We start from the raw sequence: 23,151 nt of genomic DNA, 5'->3' as shown, positions 1-23,151 counted from the left end.
ACAGCATGTCTTTTTCCTGGTTCTCTCCCTCAGCCCCAACCAGTCCTAGCAGAAGACTGCCCCTCCCTGAGTCTGGTTCTGCTGAAGGTTTCTTCCTGTTAAAAGTGAGTTTTTCCTTCCCACTGTCGCCAAGTGCTTGCTCACAGGAGGTCGTTTTGACCGTTGGGGTTTTTACGTAATTATTGTATGGCCTTACCTTACAATATAAAGCGCCTTGGGGCAACTGTTTGTTGTGATTTGGCGCTATATAAATAAAATTGATTGATTGATTGAATTTCTCGGATAGTCACACGACTGAAAAGCCACCGAAAGCTGTCTGAAAGCCATCTGAAAGCCGTCCTGTGAGACCAACATGGAGGTGGTTTTGTCCCGCGCCATGAGCGGCTCTGTGGCGCATCCCTCCGCTTCTCTTTCCATGAAAAAAACTCCTGTAACAGTGCAATGTGCTGAAAAAGTGCTGATGTCCACATCTTCTGCCATTTTTGTGGAAGTCAGACGACGTCCCGGATCAACAAAGCCTTCACTTTGGAAATGATCTGGTTGTTTCAGCCTGTCAATCGCCGCTCAGAGTGTGCCGCGCTCTCAGCAGCTGTGGGCGGTCTTTAAACCAGCTGGAGCACTCCTTAATCTGTGTAATCCCCATAAAATCGTCCCTGAAAGCCATCTGAATTTTCCGAATGGTGTCCACCTGGAGGTCTCTCACAATTTCTGGAAAAATTTGATGCAGCAAAGCTCCAAATTGTTCACACTTTTTATTCGCAATAAAAATCCGATGAGAGGGGTGGACCACTGCTCACACAAAGCCTGCTCACAGGCGAATGACGCAACTGACAGGCGTGAAAAAACTCACGCATGTGCACGAAGGTTCAAGGTTGGCTGATGCAATCACACGTAATTCAAATCCATATGGTTTTTGCAAAAAATAAAAAGGTCGGATACTTTTCTAACAGAACTCATATATATATATATATATATATATATATATATATATATATATATATATATATACACACACACACACACACACACACACACGGTGAATGAGGGTGAGGCAGGTTATTAGATAATTAATAGTTAATAGGCTAAGCTATAATTGTATAACTATATAAACAAAGGCTCGGATATAATATGTTATAGGTTTTATCTAAAGTTTACCCTAATTGTTAGGTTATGGTTAGCTAATATAGATAGAAGAAATTCCATCTTCTACATGCTTTTTAATGGGAACCCCAAACTTAGATATTATTTCTTTATGTCTATTAAAAAATCTTTAGAACTGAAGAACCAATTTGTTATACAGAAACCCTTGTTTAACTAATCTACTAGTAAGTTTATGGTGTCTAGTGGAAAAACTTAAAGTTAAAATCATCCCGTTTGTCGAAAACAGCTGTTCTAAACTGCTCAACTCTATATCTAAGTATGAAAGTTTTTTTTTTTTTTTAATTGTTTTCTGTAGTCTTTTTTAGTTCTAATTCTGATGGATAAATATTTTTAATTTCATTCTCAAAATTCGGTTATTTAAAGTAAGTCGGTCATCAATGTAACGGAAGGTATTATTAAAGGTTTTTGCTGAGGACGGCAAATTCTGCACTGCATGAATGGCAAATGTTTGAACCTTATGTTTAGCAGGTGTGCTCTTTCACTTTATTTACAACTGCGTTCACAAATTATACCAACATGGTGTTTCATTGCTGTGCATACGACTGCACAATCGGTCAAAAGAAAAGGCTCCAGAGAACATTTTTGCTCTCCATCACATCTTTATGCAATATTTCTGGATTATCCTTTTCTGGATTAATTTGTCCCTCAATACGATCTTTGTACAATCACCAACCTCCAAACCAAATCACCCGCAATTCCTCCACAAATTGCGAGTGAAACTTTTAAAATATGATGCATCTGTAAACGTGACAAATCACAGCCTTCTGTAGTGTCCTTCATTTACCAGATGCACGTCAGACTGTGGGTCCTATGTCTGAGCATGGTTTGAAAAAAATAAACAGCAGGGCTTTTAATCAAGGAAATATGGCACCCACTTTCCTTGAATCAGTGAGTGTCAGTGCTGAACTTTAATTTCATGCCTCTGTTACTGGGCATGTCCAGACTGCTTTGCCTGGTATATGTGAGGATTTTTTAATGGAAATGCATTGCGGTTGGATAGGACGTTTTGTCCGATTTGAACAAAAATCTCTTACACAAACTCCGTTCAATACGGTGTTTATTACATGGAAACCATACAAAAACATTGGGACATTTGGTGTGGCTGGTGAGTGCGAGTATCTGGTTTACACAATGACGGTTTAGGTGAGTCTTACTCTGACTTTCATAACCGAGATGTCATCAATAACCAGTGGTGGGCACAGTTGCAATAATCCGATAACAGATAATTATCAAAGATAATGTTTTCATTATCGGATTATCTTTTTAGATAACATTAAAAACCATTAGAGGACTAATTATCTATTATTACCGATAAATTGTAGTCCGATAATTTTTAGACCGTTAACGTAGTAAACAGCTATAAACATTTTTAAAATTTAAAATCAGTTGAGCACCTACCTGTTAAAAGTTACATAGCAGATGTATAGTTCTATCCTCTGCAAACAGAAAAGAGCTGCTTCTACAACCCCTGGCAAAAATTATGGAATCACCGGCCTCGGAGGATGTTCATTCAGTTGTTTAATTTTGTAGAAAAAAAGCAGATCACAGACATGACACAAAACTAAAGTAATTTCAAATGGCAACTTTCTGGCTTTAAGAAACACAATAAGAAATCAGGAAAAGACCAAGCAGAGGGAAAAAAATATGGAATCACTCAATTCTGAGGAAAAAATTATGGAATCATGAAAATCAAAAGAACGCTCCAACACATCACTAGTATTTTGTTGCACCACCTCTGGCTTTTATAACAGCTTGCAGTCTCTGAGGCATGGACTTAATGAGTGACAAACAGTACTCTTCATCAATCTGGCTCCAACTTTCTGTGATTGCTGTTGCCAGATCAGCTTTGCAGGTTGGAGCCTTGTCACGGACCATTTTCTTCAACTTCCACCTAAGATTTTCAATTGGATTAAGATCCGGACTATTTGCAGGCCATGACATTGACCCTGTGTGTCTTTTTGCAAGAATGTTTTCACAGTTTTTGCTCTATGACAAGATGCATTATCATCTTGAGAAATGATTTCATCATCCCCAAACAATTGATGGGATAAGAAGTGTCCAAAATATCAACGTAAACTTATGCATTTATTGATGATGTAATGACAGCCATCTCCCCAGTGCCTTTACCTGACATGCAGCCCCATATCATCAATGTTTGTGGAAATTTACATGTTCTCTTCAGGCAGTCATCTTTATAAATCTCATTGGAACGGCACCAAACAAAAGTTCCAGCATCATCACCTTGCCCAATGCAGATTCGAGATTCATCACTGAATATGACTTTCATCCAGTCATCCACAGTCCATGATTGCTTTTCCTTAGCCCATTGTAACCTTGTTTTTTTCTGTTTAGGTGTTAATGATGGCTTTTGTTTAGCTTTTCTGTATGTAAATCCCATTTCCTTTAGGCGGTTTCTTACAGTTCGGTCACAGACGTAGACTCCAGTTTCCTCCCATTCGTTCCTCATTTGTTTTGTTGTGCATTTTCGATTTTTGAGACATATTGCTTTAAGTTTTCTGTCTTGACGCTTTGATGTCTTCCTTGGTCTACCAGTATGTTTGCCTTTAACAACCTTCCCATGTTTGTATTTGGTCCAGAGTTTAGACACAGCTGACTGTGAACAACCAACATCTTTTACAACATTGCGTGATGATTTACCCTCTTTTAAGAGTTTGATAATCCTCTCCTTTGTTTCAATTGACATCTCTTGTGTTTGAGCCATGATTCATGTCAGTCCACTTGGTGCAACAGCTCTCCAAGGTGTGATCACTCCTTTTTAGATGCAGACTAATGAACAGATATGATTTGATGCAGGTGTTAGTTCTGGGGATGAAAATTTACAGGGTGATTCCATAATTTACTCCTCAGAATTGAGTGATTCCGTATTTGTTTCCCTCTGCTTGGTCTAAAAAAGTAACTGTTACTGACTGCCACAATTTTTTTTCCTGATTTCTTACAGTGTTTCTTAAAGCCAGATAGTTGCCATTTGAAATGACTTTAGTTTTGTGACATGTCTGTAATTTTCCTACAAAATTAAACAACTGAATGAACATCCTCCGAGGCCGGTGATTCCATAATTTTTGCCAGGGGTTGTAGGAGAAACTGGTCTATCTTCTGCAGGTAAAGGAGAACTAGTCACAAAAAAAAAAATTAATTTCCTTTAACACCATACTGATACGCTGGCAATATCACCCAAGTCTTCCAGAGGCATACATTTTTAACTTATGGTTCAACTTTTAACCAAACTAATTTCAGACAAGTTATTTAAATTAATGTCATGTCTGAAGTTTTATAAATTGAAAATATCAGATATATGTTTTAGTTTTAAAGTAATGCACTAATTTTTAAGGTTTTAGTGAGCACACGTTGTGCCCAGCAGTGCATTATGGGTAGGACAGGGTAATCTCAGTACGTTCATGACAGGACAAATGCATTTCAGACACTCTGTTCATGCTCCACGGACAGCAGCATTAAACTCTAGTGCCTAAAACTCTCATGAATATATTCTCTGGGTTTACAGACGTTATTGTGTCTATGTTTATTAAATTCCACGCATCTTAAATGTAGCAGACGCGGATTATCTGGAATTTTGTTTAGGCAAGTTTTCACAGTCTTTACTGCCATCTACTGGCCAGTAGTGTTCATGGCAGTAGTCGTCCTGAAGCAGCAGACACTGTATATTTTTAATCACTGTACTCTGTTTCAGTTCAAACTGTCCCACAGAACCGCACAGTGTAAAAGGTCAGAGCGCACGATTTATGTTCTCACACACATTGTACGTTCAAAAACCACACGTCGGACTCGTGTTTCCAGAAGCATAACGTAAGCTTTTTTTTTTCAAACTTAATTTACAAAAACTCTTGATGGGAGACATCAAAGTTTAAAAACAAAACAAAACAAAAACATTACAAGACAGGTCTGCGGTGTTTGCGCATGCACAGTGAGTGGTTGGATGCTTGCACCTCCTTGCCTTGCCTATCACTGCGGCGACGAATCAAACCTTCAACTTTGACTAAACTCGAAGCAAGACTACCTGAAATCCTAACTTCAGGCTTGATGAAATTTCAGTCGGTAGACAGTCTTGCGGATAGCCTGAATTTAGTGCTAAAAACCACACTTGATAAGACTGCTCCTCCTCTATTAAAGCCACGCTTTCCCAAAGCACAGACACCTTGGTTCAACAGTTACTTGCGTGACCTTAGGCAGAAGGCTAGAGGGTTGGAATGGAAATGGCGTAGTTCCAAACTAGAGGTGTTTCACCTTGCATGGCAGGAAGCTATTTTAGTTTATAAGCATGCTTTATTGGCTACGAAGCAGGCGTATTATTCTGAATTGATCAACAAAAACAAGCATAACTCAAAGTTCTTGTTTGATACGGTGGCATTTCTTATTCATGGACAGCCACCTGTTGGTCGTTCTCCTTTTTCAGCACAGGACTTTCTGGACTATTTCGAAAAGAAAATAGAAGATATTAGGTTGAGCACATCTCATCATACTTTGGTCCAGTCATTGTATTCAGCTACTGAGCTGGGGACTACCACTGAGGTGCTACCTAGATTCACGGAATTTAACAGTATCTCACAAGGTGTGCTGATGAAACTCGTGATGTCTACTAAAAGTAGAACTTGCTTATTTGATCCTATACCAACAAAACTGTTTAAGGATCTTTGGCCCATTCTTGGGCCGACTGTGCTGGAAATTGTTAACCTTTCTTTAAACTCTGGATCTGTTCCAAATTGTTTTAAATCTGCCATGGTTAAACCACTACTCAAGAAATCTAATCTTGATCCTGGTGTATTGAAAAATTATAGGCAAATATCAAATCTATCATTCTGCTCTAAAATTCTGGAAAAGGTGGTTTCACGGCAGCTTGTGGACTACTGAGAATGACCTTTTTGAGCCACTGCAGTCTGCTTTTAGAAGACATCACTCCACAGAAATAGCACTTATTAAAGTAGTTAATGATCTTCTGCGAGCAATGGACTCGGATACTACTACAGCATTGGTGTTGTTGGATCTCAGTGCTGCGTTTGACACAGTTGATCATCATATTCTACTTGATAGGCTAGAAAACTGTTTCGGGATTACTGGAACTGCTCTTGCGTGGCTGACGTCTTATCTGTCTGGCTGTTCCCACTGTGTTTTGTGCAATGACACTACCTCTGACTTTAAAGGCATGAAGTTTGGGGTTCCGCAGGGATCCGTTGTGGGTCCCCTGCTTTTTTCCCTGTATATGGCACCCCTTGGGAACATTTTGCGGCGTTTCTGGGTTGCTTTTCATTGTTATGCTGATGATACCCAGTTGTATATGCCGATAGCTGCTGGAAATCCTGTCCACATAAAATCTTTACAGGACTGTTTCGCAGCAGTGAGAAGTTGGATGTCTAGCAACTTTCTACTTTTGAACTCTGATAAGACTGAAATGATGGTTCTTGGTCCAGCAAGACATCTGCATTAATTTGATCAGCTGGCGCTTAGCCTAGGTTCATGTGTTATACATCATACTGACAAAGTGAGGAACCTTGGGGTAGCTTTTGATCCTACGTTGTCCTTTGACCTCCACATTAGGGAAATTACGAGGACTGCTTTCTTTCATCTGAGAAATATAGCGAAGATTCGCCCCATCCTATCTATGGCTGATGCTGAGACTCTGATTCATGCGTTTGTCTCTTCTAGATTGGATTATTGTAATGCTTTATTTTCTGGCCTGCCGCAGCCTAGCATTCGAGGACTTCAGTTGGTACAGAATGCTGCTGCCAGACTTTTGACACAAAGTAGAAGGTTTGACCACATTACTCCCATTCTGGCATCCCTTCATTGGCTACCGGTTTCTGCCAGATCGGATTTTAAAGTTTTATTATTGGTTTATAAAATTGTTCATGAACTGGCACCTTCCTACCTGGCGGACTTGGTTAAGCCCTACGTACCTGCGAGACCCTTGCGTTCGCAGGGCACAGGGCTTCTGTGTGTTCCGAGGATGAACAAAAAGTCTGTGGGGTATAGAGCCTTCTCCTACCGTGGTCCAGCTCTTTGGAACGATCTACCTGCTGTTATTCGGCAGTCTGACACGGTGGAGATTTTTAAATCAAGACTAAAGACCCACTTTTTTAGACTGTCTTATCATTCATTTTTTAATGTGTTTGCTTTGTAATTTCTTTTTATTCTACTGTGTTTTATCTTTTTACTGTGCTTTTCTTGCTTTTAATTTTGATTTTAGATTAATTTGTGTTGTTGTGAATTATGTGAAGCGCCTTGGGGCGACTGTCGAGTTGGCGCTATATAAATTAATAAACTGAAATTGAAAAATTGTACCTCTTCAGCAGCAGGATACCCTCACGCCAGCTGACCAGAATAATATCAAACAGGTTTGATTTTCCTTTGACTATACGATCGGCGATCAGGAGGTGGTCGTGACTCGTGAGATGTTAAATGCAGCTTGTTACTCCATGTATACTACACGATGCAGAACGCGCGATTAACCTGAAACTCGGTGCGATCCAAAAAATTCTCGAATGAAAAATCTGAAAAAGGGCCAAAACTCACACAGCTTAAGTACTGAACGTCTGGCACCAGTAGATCATGGCAGTGTTCTATTATTTATTTATCCCCCCCCGTCTGCATATATAGTAATGGTAAGTGCCACACTGGCAGAACCATTTATGAACATTAACACGCATATATGCAATTTATTCTTGCAAGACAGAAGGTATGTAGTGCATGAGTGAATGTGGTGTGTGTGTGTGACCCCCATCCGCCCTTCCCGATCAGCCTACAACATCCTACTCAAAGCCAACCGACAGCTTCCATCAGGAAGGGCCAACCACCAAAACAACACAAAGACAGACAAGAACGAGAGACAAGTGGTGAAGACAATAACGGTGACGTGAGAAACCGAGGAGACGGGGCCCCAACTATATGACATACCATGACAAACAACCACACATGAACAAACAGTGACAGCAACAGTCTGTTGTCTAATTAGTGAGCATCCATACCCTAATCCAGAACACCGTAGTGTTAATCCTCTTAAGAGCACCCAAAAACCGAATTGTGGTGACGACCACAAACACGCAAACATCCACACACAGAGACCCAGATCACAGCTAAATATCTGATCACTACTGTGGCTGGTGTGTTGGGCCAAGACAAGAATACAGAACCTTACCATATGACATGGACCACTCTGGCATGTCAGAAGCCACGCGGCCGGCCGCGAGCGACAACGGAGGTGGGTCCAGGACGCAGGGCCCCGGGGGAACCAGGAGAAGAGGGGCAGCAGAAGGGCACGAAGACCAGGAAAGGCAGCCCCCACATCCACCGGGCAGCACAGCAAACCAACTGGGGAGCAGCCCGATGGCGCCGGAACGCACCCCCAACAACCCCCCCATGGGGTCACAGGGAGCCGCCCCAAAACCGAGGGAAGCACACAGGGCGCCGGCATGGGCCCACCAATAGGGGGAGCCCCAGAACCACGCCACCCAGGCCACGGCCCCCAAGGGCGGGAGTGAGCAGCAGCAAGGACGGGGAGCAAAGGAGCCACCTGACCCGAATCCAAAGCACAAGGTAGGGACCACCAAGCCACACGAGGGTGGGGCCCAGCCCCCAGACAAAAGGCGGGGCCTGACCATGGGGCCAGGAAGACCACAAGCCCCCCGACAGCCAGGCCCCCCACCTCGGATCCCACCCCAGCCACCAAAGCCCATGACTAGGAGACCACCCGAGCAAGACCCATCCCATGGAGACCACGACCCCCCATCCCCCAGCAGCCGCCATTATTTATTTTTGACACAGGTTATATCAGATGGGTATCCAGCATCGGCCATACTGTGGTATAGAAGGAGCTTGCCGTCCAGCATAACTGCGTACACAAAACCGCATGTTGCGTGTGCCGTCAGTGAACACTGTCTATTAAGTGACCCTCTAATTGGAGGAAACAGGTATAGAAAATGGATAGAAATAAAGACAATTACAACTATTGTAAAACTATAGAAATTGTTTTGACATTGTCCCTTCAAATGTAATTCTGGCCCTAGATACTGGGGGGTGGGGTGGAAATGCAGACTGAATCATGTGACTTAGACCGACCAACCGTGCTCCATATGAATACAATTTTGTATTAATATAGCCAATGCCATAAACATTCATTTCCTTTGAACCAATGGCAGATGTAGGCACTCTGATTGCCGTTCTAGTTCCACTTAGGTTATTGTGAATAAGACTTCGTAAAAGGCATGTATTAAATGGTAATATTCAATATAAATCGGTCCTTATTAATCATTAATGTGAACAGAGTAATACATAAACTAGTAGTTATAACTGCATCATGTTTCTTAGATATATAACCTGTCTTTTAGTGCGTACATTTCAAATGACAAAAAAGTAAAACTATCCTGTTTTTAGTAAAGTCCTAAATGGGGTTTCTAGTTTCCCTTTCGTGTTGTTAGCCAATGCTAAGCTAGCCTTCTAACGAGCTCAGATGACACAGCAAAAGGATTACAGGGGGAGGAGGGAAAAAAAACTATCAGTTTATCAGGTTCTAAATACTAAACCTCCGTCATCCCTACAAAAATATTATGTGGCCGCCGTGTTTGTGTCTGTTTCAATATTTAAGACGCTGTGCGCAAGTGCTCGGCTACCAGCAAAACTATATTGTCAGAGGTTTCAATCGCGCTAGCTAAAGAGCGAGCCTGCTAAGCTAACTATGTTAGCCAGCTACTACGTGGGTACCTATCGATCGCATACAAACTTATCCTTTCTCAAAACGCTAAACGGTCTCTTAAACCATTGCAGTTTGCCTGTAAGCTATGCCGTTACGTTACACTTTGCCGCAAAGTTAAAATGCCCATTAGCCGGTTAGGCCAGTGTCCACTGCGTGTCTGTAACTCGAACTGACTACGGCCTTGACAGTGCTAAGCTAATTCGTTAGCATATCAAACTGCGATGACACACAGCTGGCTAAGCTAAATACCGTTAGCCACTCAACAAACACCGTCCTGGACAATTTAACGATGTGAGCTAATTTCACAAGACACCACGTGTCCCTGGATCTATAATGGCAGGTTTTATAATTAAAGGCCAGAAGCGAAGGCTGAAGTAAATGACCTCAGCCATTAAGCTAAGTTAAACTAACAAATAAAATGCGATGTTACTTTTAAGCCACTTTCTATAAAACACGTCTGTCAGATATTTTTACTTACTCCCCTCCCGAAGCCATAGCTGTCCACCTAAAATTCTTGAAATAAATAAAGAAAATCCAACTAAATGTTTTGGACTCAACCGGTTCTTGCCACTCAGCGATCTGTGAGCTTTCGTCGAAGAAGAGTCGTTTCCTTACTTTTCCTTTTTTTTTTCGTTGCCCTATGAGCTGGACACATCCTGTATTCTGATTGGCTAGAAGCAGTCCACGACGATCTTACGTGGGTTTGTATCGCGTTGTAGCGGTGACGTAATTTCATGGGTCAAACCACTGATCTGTATATAATACAGATCAGTTGTTTGATGTGTATAATACAGATCAGTGGGGGGTCAAACGTTAAACTTGAACACAAACAAACTAAAGCCTGAGCTCACCATTTACTTTCAACTTTAATATACTATGGTAGCCAGAAAAATAATCTCTCATACACAAAAAGCTATTTATACAGGATTACAGAAAGCCTCATCTCACTATCTCAAGCAAATATAAATCAAATGTCCCACTTCCTGAATGACGTATCAATCTGAATCAACCTCTTTTATCAGTAACAACCTTAAAAAGACTGGAAACAAACACACTTGCAAATTCAACAGCGGATCAAATACTTATTTGCCTCACTGTATGTGCCCTGTAGTAGATGAACAACTGGAAAGATAAGTAAACGACTGAAGCCACCCCCTCCAGTTTTTTTATTTTACATAACTTAAAAACAATAAATCAACTTCAATCAATCAACTTTTTTCTTATATAGCGCCAAATCACAACAAACAGTTGCCCCAAGGCGCTCCACATTGCAAGGCAAGGCCATACAATAATTATGAAAAACCCCAACGGTCAAAACGACCCCCTATGAGCAAGCACTTGGCCACAGTGGGAAGGAAAAACTCCCTTTTAACAGGAAGAAACCTCCAGCAGAACCAGGCTCAGGGAGGGGCAGTCTTCTGCTGAGACTGGTTGGGGCTGAGGGAAAGAACCAGGAAAAAGAGATTGATCACTAATGATTAAATGCAGAGTGATGCATACAGAGCAAAAAGAGAAAGAAACAGTGCATCATGGGAACCCCCCCACAGTCTACGTCTAAAGCAACATAACCAAGGGATGGTCCAGGGTCACCCGATCCAGCCCTAACTATAAGCCTTAGCGAAAAGGAAAGTTTTAAGCCTAATCTTAAAAGTAGAGAGGGTATCTGTCTCCCTGATCTGAATTGGGAGCTGGTTCCACAGGAGAGGAGCCTGAAAGCTGAAGGCTCTGCCTCCCATTCTACTCTTACAAACCCTAGGAACTACAAGTAAGCCCGCAGTCTGAGAGCGAAGCGCTCTAATGGGGTAATATGGTACTACGAGGTCCCTAAGATAAGATGGGACCTGATTATTCAAAACCTTATAAGTAAGAAGAAGAATTTTAAATTCTATTCTAGCATTAACAGGAAGCCAATGAAGGGAGGCCAACACGGGTGAGATATGCTCTCTCCTGCTAGTCCCCGTCAGTACTCTAGCTGCAGCATTCTGAACCAACTGAAGGCTTTTTAGGGAACTTTTAGGACAACCTGATAATAATGAATTACAATAGTCCAGCCTAGAGGAAATAAATGCATGAATTAGTTTTTCAGCATCACTCTGAGACAAGACCTTTCTGATTTTAGAGATATTGCGTAAATGATCAATACTGTACATCTCCAAATTAATATGGCATATAATTAAGATGAACTAATGAAAATTCAGTGATCTTTAATCAAGAACCTATCTGGCAGCAAACTAAGTATATTTGGGCTGTGGATAAAACAAGATATTTTAAGGCATCGTCTTGGGTTTCAAAGTATATACTGCATTCCATTTAGCAAAACATTGGTCAAAAAAATTGTCTACTTCTGCACTACCCTACTGGATCTACCACATAACTTTGCCCTTTAGACCCTGTTAATACTGTATTGAAAAGATATGTTGTCTTTGTAGACCCCCCCCAACACACACACACAAAATCTGATAGAGAGATAAACCAATTTAAGCCAACAATGATCTGGAATCTACCGTTCCATCCAGTAACGGCTCATTGTTTTATTCCTGTGTCAAGTACACCACTCACACTGGGTTAATTTTCTGTGCCAATGGATGCATGTGTATTGTCATGAGTTTCAGTTCAGAGCTCTGAAATTAGATCCTCTTTAGCAACTGACAGGGCATTCCACTGCCATCCCTCTCCAGGCTGATTATGTAGGCGCAGGATCCTGCATTCTGCACCGGAGCTCTGTGGAGTCCAACAACGGGCCAGACTGGGGTTCATGCAGGTACAAAGGAAGACTCCTACCAAAAGTAAATAAATACCATAAAGAAATAAAATTAGCATGCTACATAGAACCCACTTCTAAAGATGTACAGTTGTATTTAAAATAATAGCAGTGTGTTTTAAAAAGTGAATAAAGCTCAAAATCCTAATAACAGCTTTTATTTCCAAACACACAAATGCATCAGGAATACTGTACATTCTATTACAAATCAAAACATGAAGAAAAATTTATCAAATTTGTTATTACTTTACAGAAATTAAAGAAAAAGGAATATAGCCTGGGTTTACTAAATGAATGAATTTATGAATGTTACATGGGAAGGACAGGGGTGACAGTTTAGTGATTGGAACGGTGGGCTCAAGACCAAAGGATCCTCAGTTTGATTCTGTTGCTATGACAGATCGCGCAAGCCGTTGGTGCATATGACATGTTCAAGAGACACGCTGACAGCCTCACTTAGTTGACAGCCTCTCTACATAACCAACTGTAAACTGAGAGGCTTCAGGGTGAGCATGTGGAGGTGAATTACTATGTAAAGCATCTCACATTTGTCAGAAAATGTATTTATTTATTTTTTTTTTTTTGGAGCTTTATAGAAAATGCTTTTTTTTTTTATTTTTTTTTTTTTTATGTTTTTTTAGACCACTTTGGACCATACTGGATGCAGAGGTGGTGGCCAAATGGTTAGTGCACTGCACATGGTTTCAGTGCGGAAGGTTCCTGGTTGAAACCCCACTCCTGCCACATTTCTCCATGCAATGTGGAGTTGTGTCAGGAAGGGCATGCGGCATAAAACTTGTGACAAATCAACATGCATATCCACCTTGGATCTGCTGTGGCGACACCGAGTGAAAACAAGGGAGCAGCCGAAGAGACTCACTTTTGTGGACCATATTGGATAGATGAATATGTGTCAGATCTAAAACAGCACATTTAAAATTGACCACACCCAGTCTAAGACCTGACATTTTAAATTCATCATTTGAGTGAAAAACATATTTTAAGATACCTGAACAAAATGTGTAAAACATATTATGCAATGCTAAAGACTCATTTTTCCTAGAATATGATAATGCAATAAGATGTGAAGCCTAGAATTACTTAAATCTGTGCCACAGGCAATTTTCACTGTTTGTCATGCTAAACAGTATGAAAAAAATTTACTGGATCATGCAATATAGAGTTTAATAACACATCTGAATTCATAGGACTACAGTCACATGGATTCTTGACCACCTTAGAACATGATCCCAGGAGACAAATCACACACACACACACACGTGTGTGTGTGTGTGTGTGTGTGTGATTTCACTTAATATTACTTTTCTAGTTAATCACTGAACTGCTCACACGGTGAAATGACCTTTTGCTTGCATGAGAAATGTGAGAGCGTACAGCAGTGTTCAGAATAATCGTAGTGCTATGTGACTAAAAAGATTAATCCAGGTTTTGAGTATATTTCTTATTGTTACATGGGAAACAAGGTACCAGTAGATTCAGTAGATTCTCACAAATCCACCAAGACTAAGCATTCATGATATGCACACTCTTAAGGCTATGAAATTGGGCTATTAGTAAAAAAAAAAAAAGTAGAAAAGGGGGTGTTCACAATAATAGTAGCATCTGCTGTTGATGTCACAAACTCAAAACTATTACGTTCAAACTGCTTTTTTAGCAATCCTGTGAATCACTAAACTAGTATTTAGTTGTATAACCACAGTTTTTCATGATTTCTTCACATCTGCGAGGCAGATCTTACTTTTGTTGGTTTGGAACCAGGGTTTTGCTTGTTTACTAGTGTGCTTTGGGGTCATTGTCTTGTTGAAACACCCATTTCAAAGGCATGTCCTCTTCAGCATAAGGCAACATGACCTCTTCAAGTATTCTGACATATCCAAACTGATCCATGATACCTGGTATGTGATATACAGGCCCAACACCATAGTAGGAGAAACATGTCTATATCATGATGCTTGCACCACCATGCTTCACTGTCTTCACTGTGAACTGTGGCTTGAATTCAGAGTTTGGGGGTGGTCTCACAAACTGTCTGCGGCCCTTGGACCCAAAAAGAACAATTTTACTCTCATCAGTCCACAAAATATTCCTCCATTTCTCTTTAGGCCAGTTGATGTGTTCTTTGGCAAATTGTAACCTCTTCTGCACATGTCTTTTATTTAACCGAGGGACTTTGCGGGGGATTCTTACAAATAAATTAGCTTCACACAGGCGTCTTCTAACTGTCACAGCACTTACAGGTAACTCCAGACTGTCTTTGATCATCCTGGAGCTGATCAATGGGTGAGCCTTTGCCATTCTGGTTATTCTTCTATCCATTTTGATGGTTGTTTTCTGTTTTCTTCCACGTGTCTCTGTTTTTTTTTTTGTCCATTTTAAAGCATTGGAGATCATTGTAGATGAACAGCCTGTAAATTTTTGCACCTGCGTATACGTTTTCCCTTCTCCAATCAACTTTTTAATCAAACTACGCTGTTCTTCTGAATAATGTCGTGAACATCCCATTTTCCTCAGGCTTTCAAAGAGAAAAGCATGTTCAACAGGTGCTGGCTTCATCCTTAAATAGGGGACACCTGATTCACACCTGTTTGTTCCACAAAACTGACGAACTCACTGACTGAATGCCACACTACTATTATTGTGAACACCCCCTTTTCTACCTTTTTTTTTTTTTTTTTTTTTTAACTTATAGCCCAATTTCATAGCCTTAAGAGTGTGCATATCATGAATGCTTGGTCTTGTTGGATTTGAGGGAATCTACTGAATCTACTGGTACCTTGTTTCCCATGTAACAATAAGAAATATACTCAAAACCTGAATTAATCTTTTTAGTCACATAGCACTACTATTATTCTGAACAGTACTGTAAGCCTTGTTTTGCTAAGCACAGATGTACATTTTAATTAACAGGTCAGCCTTGAACAGAGAATGATGCAGCCTGTACACTAGCCCAAGGTTGGCGCTGTTTTGTTTCATATTACGAGAAGACTTGTATCTCTCTGAGAACAGGCCGTGAGAATGGAGGTGAAGAGCCATAACAATTTTCATATCGATGTAAGAGTAGACTGTGAGACGCCGCTATGCTTTGTATATTGTCTTCTGCAATATGTCTGTATGCACCTTTGTTTCAATAAATTCAGGAGGCGAGTGGGCGGGCCCTTCAGAGCTGTCTGACAAGCAGTGATGAGGGTCATGCCTGCTGGCTCTCCCTGATCAGGAAAGAAACTCAGTGTTTCCTTGCGTGGTCATTCTCTGTGATAATTTGAGTTGTCTTTTCCACCAGGTTCAACTCTGACAGTCATGATGCACTATCGTACGGGAGGTGGCTGTGACACCACTGTACCACCCATCCCCAATTCACACCTCCATTTACTGCCGAACATATGTAACCAGATGACCTAAAATGCATTTTGCTCACAAGGAGCGAAGGGCTGATGTGCACGTATGACATATTACGCACAACATACACAGAGTCCTGTGACTGTGAGCCTAACATTTTCTTACTCGACTGAGGGTTGTACAGTGAGGCTCCAGGTCTTTTCCCAACAGGCTGTTGCTTCCTGTCGCCTGCCAAGCCTCCATAAAACGTCTCCACACCACAACCCTGCTCCCACACATTCTGAAACACCACAACTGTCTGTTATATTTATGAAAACATATTTAAGAATGCTGATTACACTGGAAAAAAATGACATAAATAAATAAATAAATAGCAACTTTAAATATGTTCATACTCAGAAGATACACAGAATTATGTTTAATGTCAAAAGGTCTGTCAAAATAAGCTTAAAACAACAGTAACATAAAATAATGACAATGGAAAAGGAGCATGTGTCTATGAATTGCCCACTTTAAAGTGTATAATCAAATTAGTGTTGCGACATTTCTGTGCAATAACACATTCAAATGATTCAAACTTTATTATATTTGGCATTATGGTGCAGATATGGTGTGAATACCTGGGAATGCCTGCAGGCTGAGATGCAGATCCCTCAGTGCCTCTTTGAGCTGGTCTGTCTGAGCAAAGCTGATGCCTCGACCAGACAGCGAAAGCACCTTTAACCTCTGGAGAATATACACATCTGTCCCCTGCTTATCAATCATGTCTGCGCTCGGAATCTGTGGTTGGGAACCTGTAATTTGACAACAGCAAAACACTACTAAAAAAATACCAAACAATGCCACATGGTGTGGAAAAAAGATGTATCACATTAAAAGTGCAAGAAAAAAAAAACTCCCCACACCTTTCTTTTTACAGCGCACCTTCACCAACAGGTTGATACAACTACAGCAGATAAAAACAGAATATATATACATACTGTATATATTACTGAGGAAAATATACACTGCAAGCACACTGAAAAGCAATTAAAGGTGTATTTGAAGATTACTGAAAAAAAGAAAACTTTCATGACAAAGATGATTACAGCCTGACCGTGTGTAATGCGTCACAGCTTGTTTCCAGTCTTTTAGGTGGGTGTAGCAGTGGCCCTGAAGCAGGTAGGCAGCTGCAGCCCAGAACAGCGTCCACATTTTCTCTCCACCTGAGCTGAGTCCCTTGATACACACAGTCCCGGTCTCACCCTCAGGACTGTCATCTGGCTCCTCCAACACCAATGTCTGTGGCAGCAGCTCCAGTGTCACACTGATGACCTCATCACACAGTGCCATGCAGTCAGCAGGCCGCCGAGCCATGAGCAAGGCAGCACCAGCCTGCAGGTAAAGCTCGGGAAGCCTAGGGAGGGGATTGGAACCAGCCTCTACCTGAGACGAGAGAAATACAGCAAACAGATGTCAATTACTCAGAGGTGTAAAGCAACTTTAAAATTGTTTTGTTTGATTTTTTTTTTTACTACCCTGGAAAGTCGTGCAACTTATATTCCAAAGCAACATGTATGACAATATATTGCATTATCATCTATGGCCACAAGATTGCACAGTGAACATGCATAACAAGCTGCTCCTGTATATTGGGCAAACAGTCTCGTCTCGCGGGTCCTACATCTGAGGACAGCACTCTGAGTTTTTGGGCAAATTACACAGCAAACAAAGTGAAAACACAAAGACAAAGTGACAATGTGGCAGAAAGTGGACATATGTTGCAGTTTGTTTATGACCCAGAGCTTAAACATGTTGAGGCGGTTGTACAGGTGAGAGAATACAGCTACTCTGTCAAAGTGTGTAGGCTAACACTTACTGACACAAACTCTCCCATTTGCCTCATCTTCCCTTCTCCACTGGGAACTGAAAAACTGCACTTTTTGCGACTCCCTTAGTGATTGCAGTTGAAAACAAAACTACAACATTTAACCGTGTGAAGTTATGCTGTATCTGTATTGCGCAATGAGAGGCTGTCCCCAGAAGTGGTCAAATCCCACGATATCATATAGGGGTTCAAACGAGACTGCGCTGCACTATTGAATGATGTACGGTGATTCACACTCTGGAATAGAAGATGATGTAACACACCATTAAGCTAGATGCCAACTGCTGTACAAGAAGAAGAAGATCTGCATGAAAGAGAAAGAGATGAATTTAAGAAATGATGTTCTCAAAGTGAAAGACCACACTGTGGAACAAAAACAGGGAATATAACTTTCATACTACGTGGCACTCCACTTGGTTGGACTATGTGAATAACAACAACAGCATTTTAGCAAGGCTAAGCTGTCAAGGTAAAGCTATTATTTTTTATAAACTGATTTTACACATTTTTAATTACATTGAACAATGGCCACAAAAGCAGTTTACTCATGCTGTGTGGCTCAGAATATTAGATTGTTTGCTTATGCTCCCTAATGCAATGTTTATGTTATAATAATGTTATAAATATAAGTTGTTAAACACTTAATGACATTACACATTTACTTGATCTACGGTTGTGTGTTCAGTGGTGACAAGAAGCAGTTTACCTGAGTTCTGTGCCTCATACAGTAACATTAATTAGCTCATTAGCTTGTGCTTACTAACAGAGTGTTTGCATTCTAAATAAATAATGTACTGATTCTATTAATTGTACTTCTTGTTGCATGAAATGGTAACATGTTTCTAAAATAAATGCAACTTGTAGCATTCTGCTTTGAAAATGTTGGCGATCAGATATATACATATCTGAAACAGTATGTGTCAAATCAAAACTGTTTGGTCTGTGTAGCATGGTAAGCAAAGAACAGTAGGCATCATGGCGTCCCAGAGGAGATATGAAGTTATAGACTGAGGACAGGGTCACGAGACATACTGTCCAACAAAAAAACACTTCCTGATGCAGGTGTGGATGTTCCTAAAAGTCCTGGAACAGCCAGTAGTACCACTGTCTGCAGCAAGGACTCACTTTCAATCATAGATCCCTATATAAGAACAACTAGAGTGGGCAGTTGGCCATTCTTGTGCACCTGCACAGAGACGGTGCTGCTACTTTTTACTCAGGTAACAAACAATAACAATACAGTTGTAAGCCTTCTGTTTCAGTGACCAAAAAAACCTGCAAAATACAGCCAAAATCCCTGAGAGTTGTGCTTGTTATGGCTGTACGAACCAGAAACACTAGGGAGGCAACATTTCCTTCCACAAGTGAGTATTTTTACTGAATTTTAATCAGTAAAATGATCAGGAAAAAAATGTTATTTATGTCAGTACGGTGACTTAGTGGTTAGCACTGTTGCCTCACAGCAAAAAGGTAATTGGGATCGATTCCCACCTGTGGCCTTTCTGTGTGGAGTTTGCATGTTCTCCCTATGTTTGTGTGGGTTCCCTCCAGGTGCTTCAGCTTCCTCAGACGTCCAAAGACATGCAGGTTAGATGAACTGGAAACTTTATAACTGTCCAGGTCTCCCTTGTAAAAGAGACCTCAATCTCAATGGGACAAACCTGGTTAAATAAAGGTTAAATTTAAAATATTTCAGTTGCGGCTTATGTACATGGCTTAGTGCAATACTAATTAGATTTCTTTGTTTCTTAATGTTATGGCTGCAGGAACAGATGAAAGAATGGAAGAAACACTCTCTTCCATGAGTGAGGCAGGGCGAAGAAATTCACTTTTTCATGGCTTCACTGTGATGGCTCATACGCGCATTGCTAATTTCAACTTGAAATTGTATGCACTGTGCTTACACATTTGGTACTTTGCATCGTCTGAACATGCCACAGCCGTCTCCTTACAAGCACGTGCGTACAATGGAAGCAGTGTAGGAAGCACACCGTCTCTTATAAAGGGCTCTGTACTTTTGATTAACTTGTGCAGTTTTTCTACACTAAGGGAGTGGACAGCGCACTTTAATTCTGATCTGATCACATGCTAACAGCAGGAAACAGTCTGAACTTCAGTTAGAAGAAAAAAAAATAAATAAATCACATGGTAAATAAGAGGGCAATCATAAGAGTTACCACTCTCCCTTATCACTGTCACCACAACAGACCGGGAAGCTGCGGTCACTTTGGGTGAAAGCAACATCCACACTGCAGTAGATTGTAAGAATCGAAAACTAAAGATGTTTTAGAGGCCGATTAAAATGGAAAAAATTTGAAAAAAAAAGGTCAAAATTCTGAGTTAAACTATTATGTTTATGTACATAGCAAGGTATTGTATTTCTTATGTTCAACTCTGAAACACTCAAACAAAAAGTCAGCTTTTGATTAGAATTCATTCATTTTCTGAAACCACTTAGCCATGTTAAGGGTCATGGGGGTGCTGGAGTCTATCCCAGTGGTCAATGGGTGAGACATGGGGTAAACCCTGGACAGGCTGCCAGTCCATCACAGGGCACTTTGCATTAGACTATTAATTATCAATATTTATGTGCAGAGAAATCCAGATATTAAGGTTAACATCTATTCATTGTTTCACTGTGAGATACTCCTCAGTATTGTGCAGGCAGTCACTGTCTTGGTAGATGAAAACAATAAAGTGTTCATTTAGTCCTGAGAAGGAGCTGGTTTAATGACATTATTAAGCCACAGGTTGCTCTTATTGTTAGTACAAGCTCCACCCACACTTTGCATCCTGGGTACAGTACCTATCTGGGGCACAAAGTGACATCACCACTGCTGTTCACTTGACTTCAAGAACAGTGGTTTCAGATTTTGGCACGCCCTCGCCTATTTTCAGAACCAGATTGAGAGCAACTGATTTAGACAGTTTGTTCTCTAAGCCAATTAAAGCAACTCACTCACATAGAAAATGTGAACAGCCTTACTCATTACTCACTTGATAAAAACTAACAATCTGGTGCCATGCATGACCACTTCCATTACATCACTGGATGGCAGCCATCCAAGCAGACAACTGGTCCATGCCCACCTCTTTAATGTAGCCATCTCATCTGTAGCGGCTAGGTGAAACATAGGCATCTCTTTTGGCTTTTCCAGCTGCTGCAAACCTCAACACATAACACACTGGATCGTGCCCAGAAAAGCGTGATTAGTGTCATAGCTGATATTTCTGGGTTCATGATGCACCCTGAAAAGTTGGACTTTGTACTTGTTTTCCTGTAAAGGTATCAGCATTGCTAAACATGTCTATCTAGTGACCTCATGACTCTGTAAGAGCTGCCCAAGTGTTTCTCAAACTCAAAGGCAGAGGACCCACAGACCCAAAGAGTACTGCTGAGATAAATGAATCCCTCAACAAGTTTGACACTTTCACAACAAACAAGTACATTGCTGGTGGTTAAGTCCAGGAAGTCAGTGAAAGCCTGTATCTTAGTCTTGATTGAAGATGATCACAAAATCAGACAACTAAAATGTGACCAAGAGATGTGTAGTAAGACCTTTTTGGACTGTACTTTACATCATGTCAGTGGTATCCTTCATTCATTCTTCCCCAGATCAGGATGAAATACAAAAAAATTTTCCCAGCTAACATTAAGGCTGACATGAATCTCAAAAGCTGTGGTCACACCTTGAACAATTTTTATATTCAAATGCAAAAAGGACAACTGTGTTATGCTGGCTTGCCTTCCCAACCCAACAGAAAAATGAACATAGATCCTTGTCATTTGATATTATATTAATTTATAAACAACAGAAATCATTTTAGTGTGTCACTGCACTGACTTTGTGCACTTCTCAAAAAAAAAAAAGAGACTGTGTACCTCCTCACTCCAGCGAAAAATCATGTCAGAAATTTGTCCAGGTTTGGTGCATCACTGCTGCTCTGACATCAACAATCCAACACAAACTTTAAATAGGAATCAAAAATAAGTAAAAAAAAAAAAATGTCAATTTAGTCCAGCTTTTCATTCTAAGTTCCTCCGAACAGCTCTTCATGCCTCCAGATGGCTTACAGCTCAGTGGATTTGTTTAGTTTGTGTGTGTGTGTGTGTGTGTATGTGCTCGGAGAATTAGCACCGTCAATTAGCTCCTCCAAATCGTTGTCCGTCAGCAAAACAAACTCCACATGTTTAGCTAAACACTGCCTGCATTAATGGGTGGGGTTTGCAAACATATGGAACCAAATCTGCACTCTAAATGGAACCAAATTTGCACTCTAAATGGAATGCAACACAAATGGGCCAAATAATCCATATCATGCGATATACAAAGCACCAATCAAATGACAAGGATCCACTCAGCCATTATATAATACAGGTTAGTTGTCACGTTCATCAGAATGGTGCATAATAAATGTGCATAAATGCTTGCTCAAATATTAGATGGTGAAGAAAGAAGCTTGATGCACACCATTCACTATGCTGTTCACAGCCTTCTATCAGTGATTCTCATTCTTGGCCCTCGAAACCCAAAGTACTGTACAATTCTGTATCAATTTGTCCATCAACTAATTAGAGCAGATCAGCTCAGTCAGCTGTTGCTTAGCTGAAAACACTGTGTGAGCTGATCTACAATGATTAGTCCAGGGGAAATTTCATAATGTGCCGTACTTTGGGTCCCAAGGACCAGGATTAGAAAACTCTGCTTTGTATGATGAAGGTGAAAACCCCATCAAGATCAGGTTGAGGACTGATGACAGGCTATTGAACCTGGGGAGGCTCAAGGCCAACACTAAGGTGGAAAAGAATGCAGTTGAAAATTTCCTGTTTGCAGATAACTGCACACTAATCACAAAATAGTTACACTATCTTCACTGCTGTATGCCTTTGAGACATGAACAGTATATGAAAGGCAGAAAGCTCAACAACGTCCACCTGAACCATCTTAGAAAGCTGCTGAATGCGGGGGGGGGGTTGTTGTTAAACCTCACAGTTACAAGCAATTGCCGCACACGTAGGAGCAGCTGACAAGAAAATTGCTGATGTGGAAGCTACGGCTACATCCTCAGAAGTTAAGTTAGCATCTCTCAAAAAACAAGTGGAACAAGTAATTGAGGCTGCACATTGCCTTGGGTCTCATGAATCTGGTCGAGACGTCTCCATACCCAGAGAGCCCAAAGTTTCCTTCAATGACTATTCAGCATTCAATGATACAAAGACCCAACTGAAGAAAATGTATGTGGATTATACTTTGCTAAGCTATGCTAAGGGTGATGGTGGATGGA

General features: G+C 40.8%; 2 protein-coding genes across 4 annotated transcripts in view; both read right to left on the bottom strand.

Annotated features, from left to right (window-relative positions):
* vcp (valosin containing protein) overlaps window positions 1–10,512 on the bottom strand; it is a 40,980-nt gene extending 30,468 nt beyond the window's left edge. The window contains 1 exon segment of the mRNA XM_034170161.1: window positions 10,359–10,512. Within this exon segment, the coding sequence (XP_034026052.1) occupies window positions 10,359–10,375 (17 nt within the window). The 5' untranslated portion in view covers window positions 10,376–10,512.
* Window positions 10,513–11,987: 1,475 nt separating this feature from the next.
* fancg (FA complementation group G) overlaps window positions 11,988–23,151 on the bottom strand; it is a 31,729-nt gene continuing 20,565 nt past the window's right edge. Inside the window, exons 10-14 of one of the 3 annotated variants that reach the window (XM_034170160.1) lie at window positions 17,095–17,423; window positions 16,904–16,944; window positions 16,619–16,792; window positions 16,164–16,278; window positions 11,988–12,657 (exon numbers count right to left, since the gene is read on the bottom strand). In XM_034170160.1, the coding sequence (XP_034026051.1) occupies window positions 12,564–12,657; window positions 16,164–16,278; window positions 16,619–16,792; window positions 16,904–16,944; window positions 17,095–17,423 (753 nt within the window). In that variant the 3' untranslated portion in view covers window positions 11,988–12,563. The remainder of the gene's footprint in view (window positions 12,658–16,163; window positions 16,279–16,618; window positions 16,793–16,903; window positions 16,945–17,094; window positions 17,424–23,151) is intronic. The other 2 variants (XM_034170158.1, XM_034170159.1) reach the window with 2 other exon arrangements.

The sequence above is a fragment of the Thalassophryne amazonica genome, chromosome 5 (genome assembly GCF_902500255.1).
Source record: "Thalassophryne amazonica chromosome 5, fThaAma1.1, whole genome shotgun sequence".
NCBI lineage: Eukaryota > Metazoa > Chordata > Actinopteri > Batrachoidiformes > Batrachoididae > Thalassophryne > Thalassophryne amazonica.
This window is presented reverse-complemented; position numbering and strand designations above follow the sequence as displayed.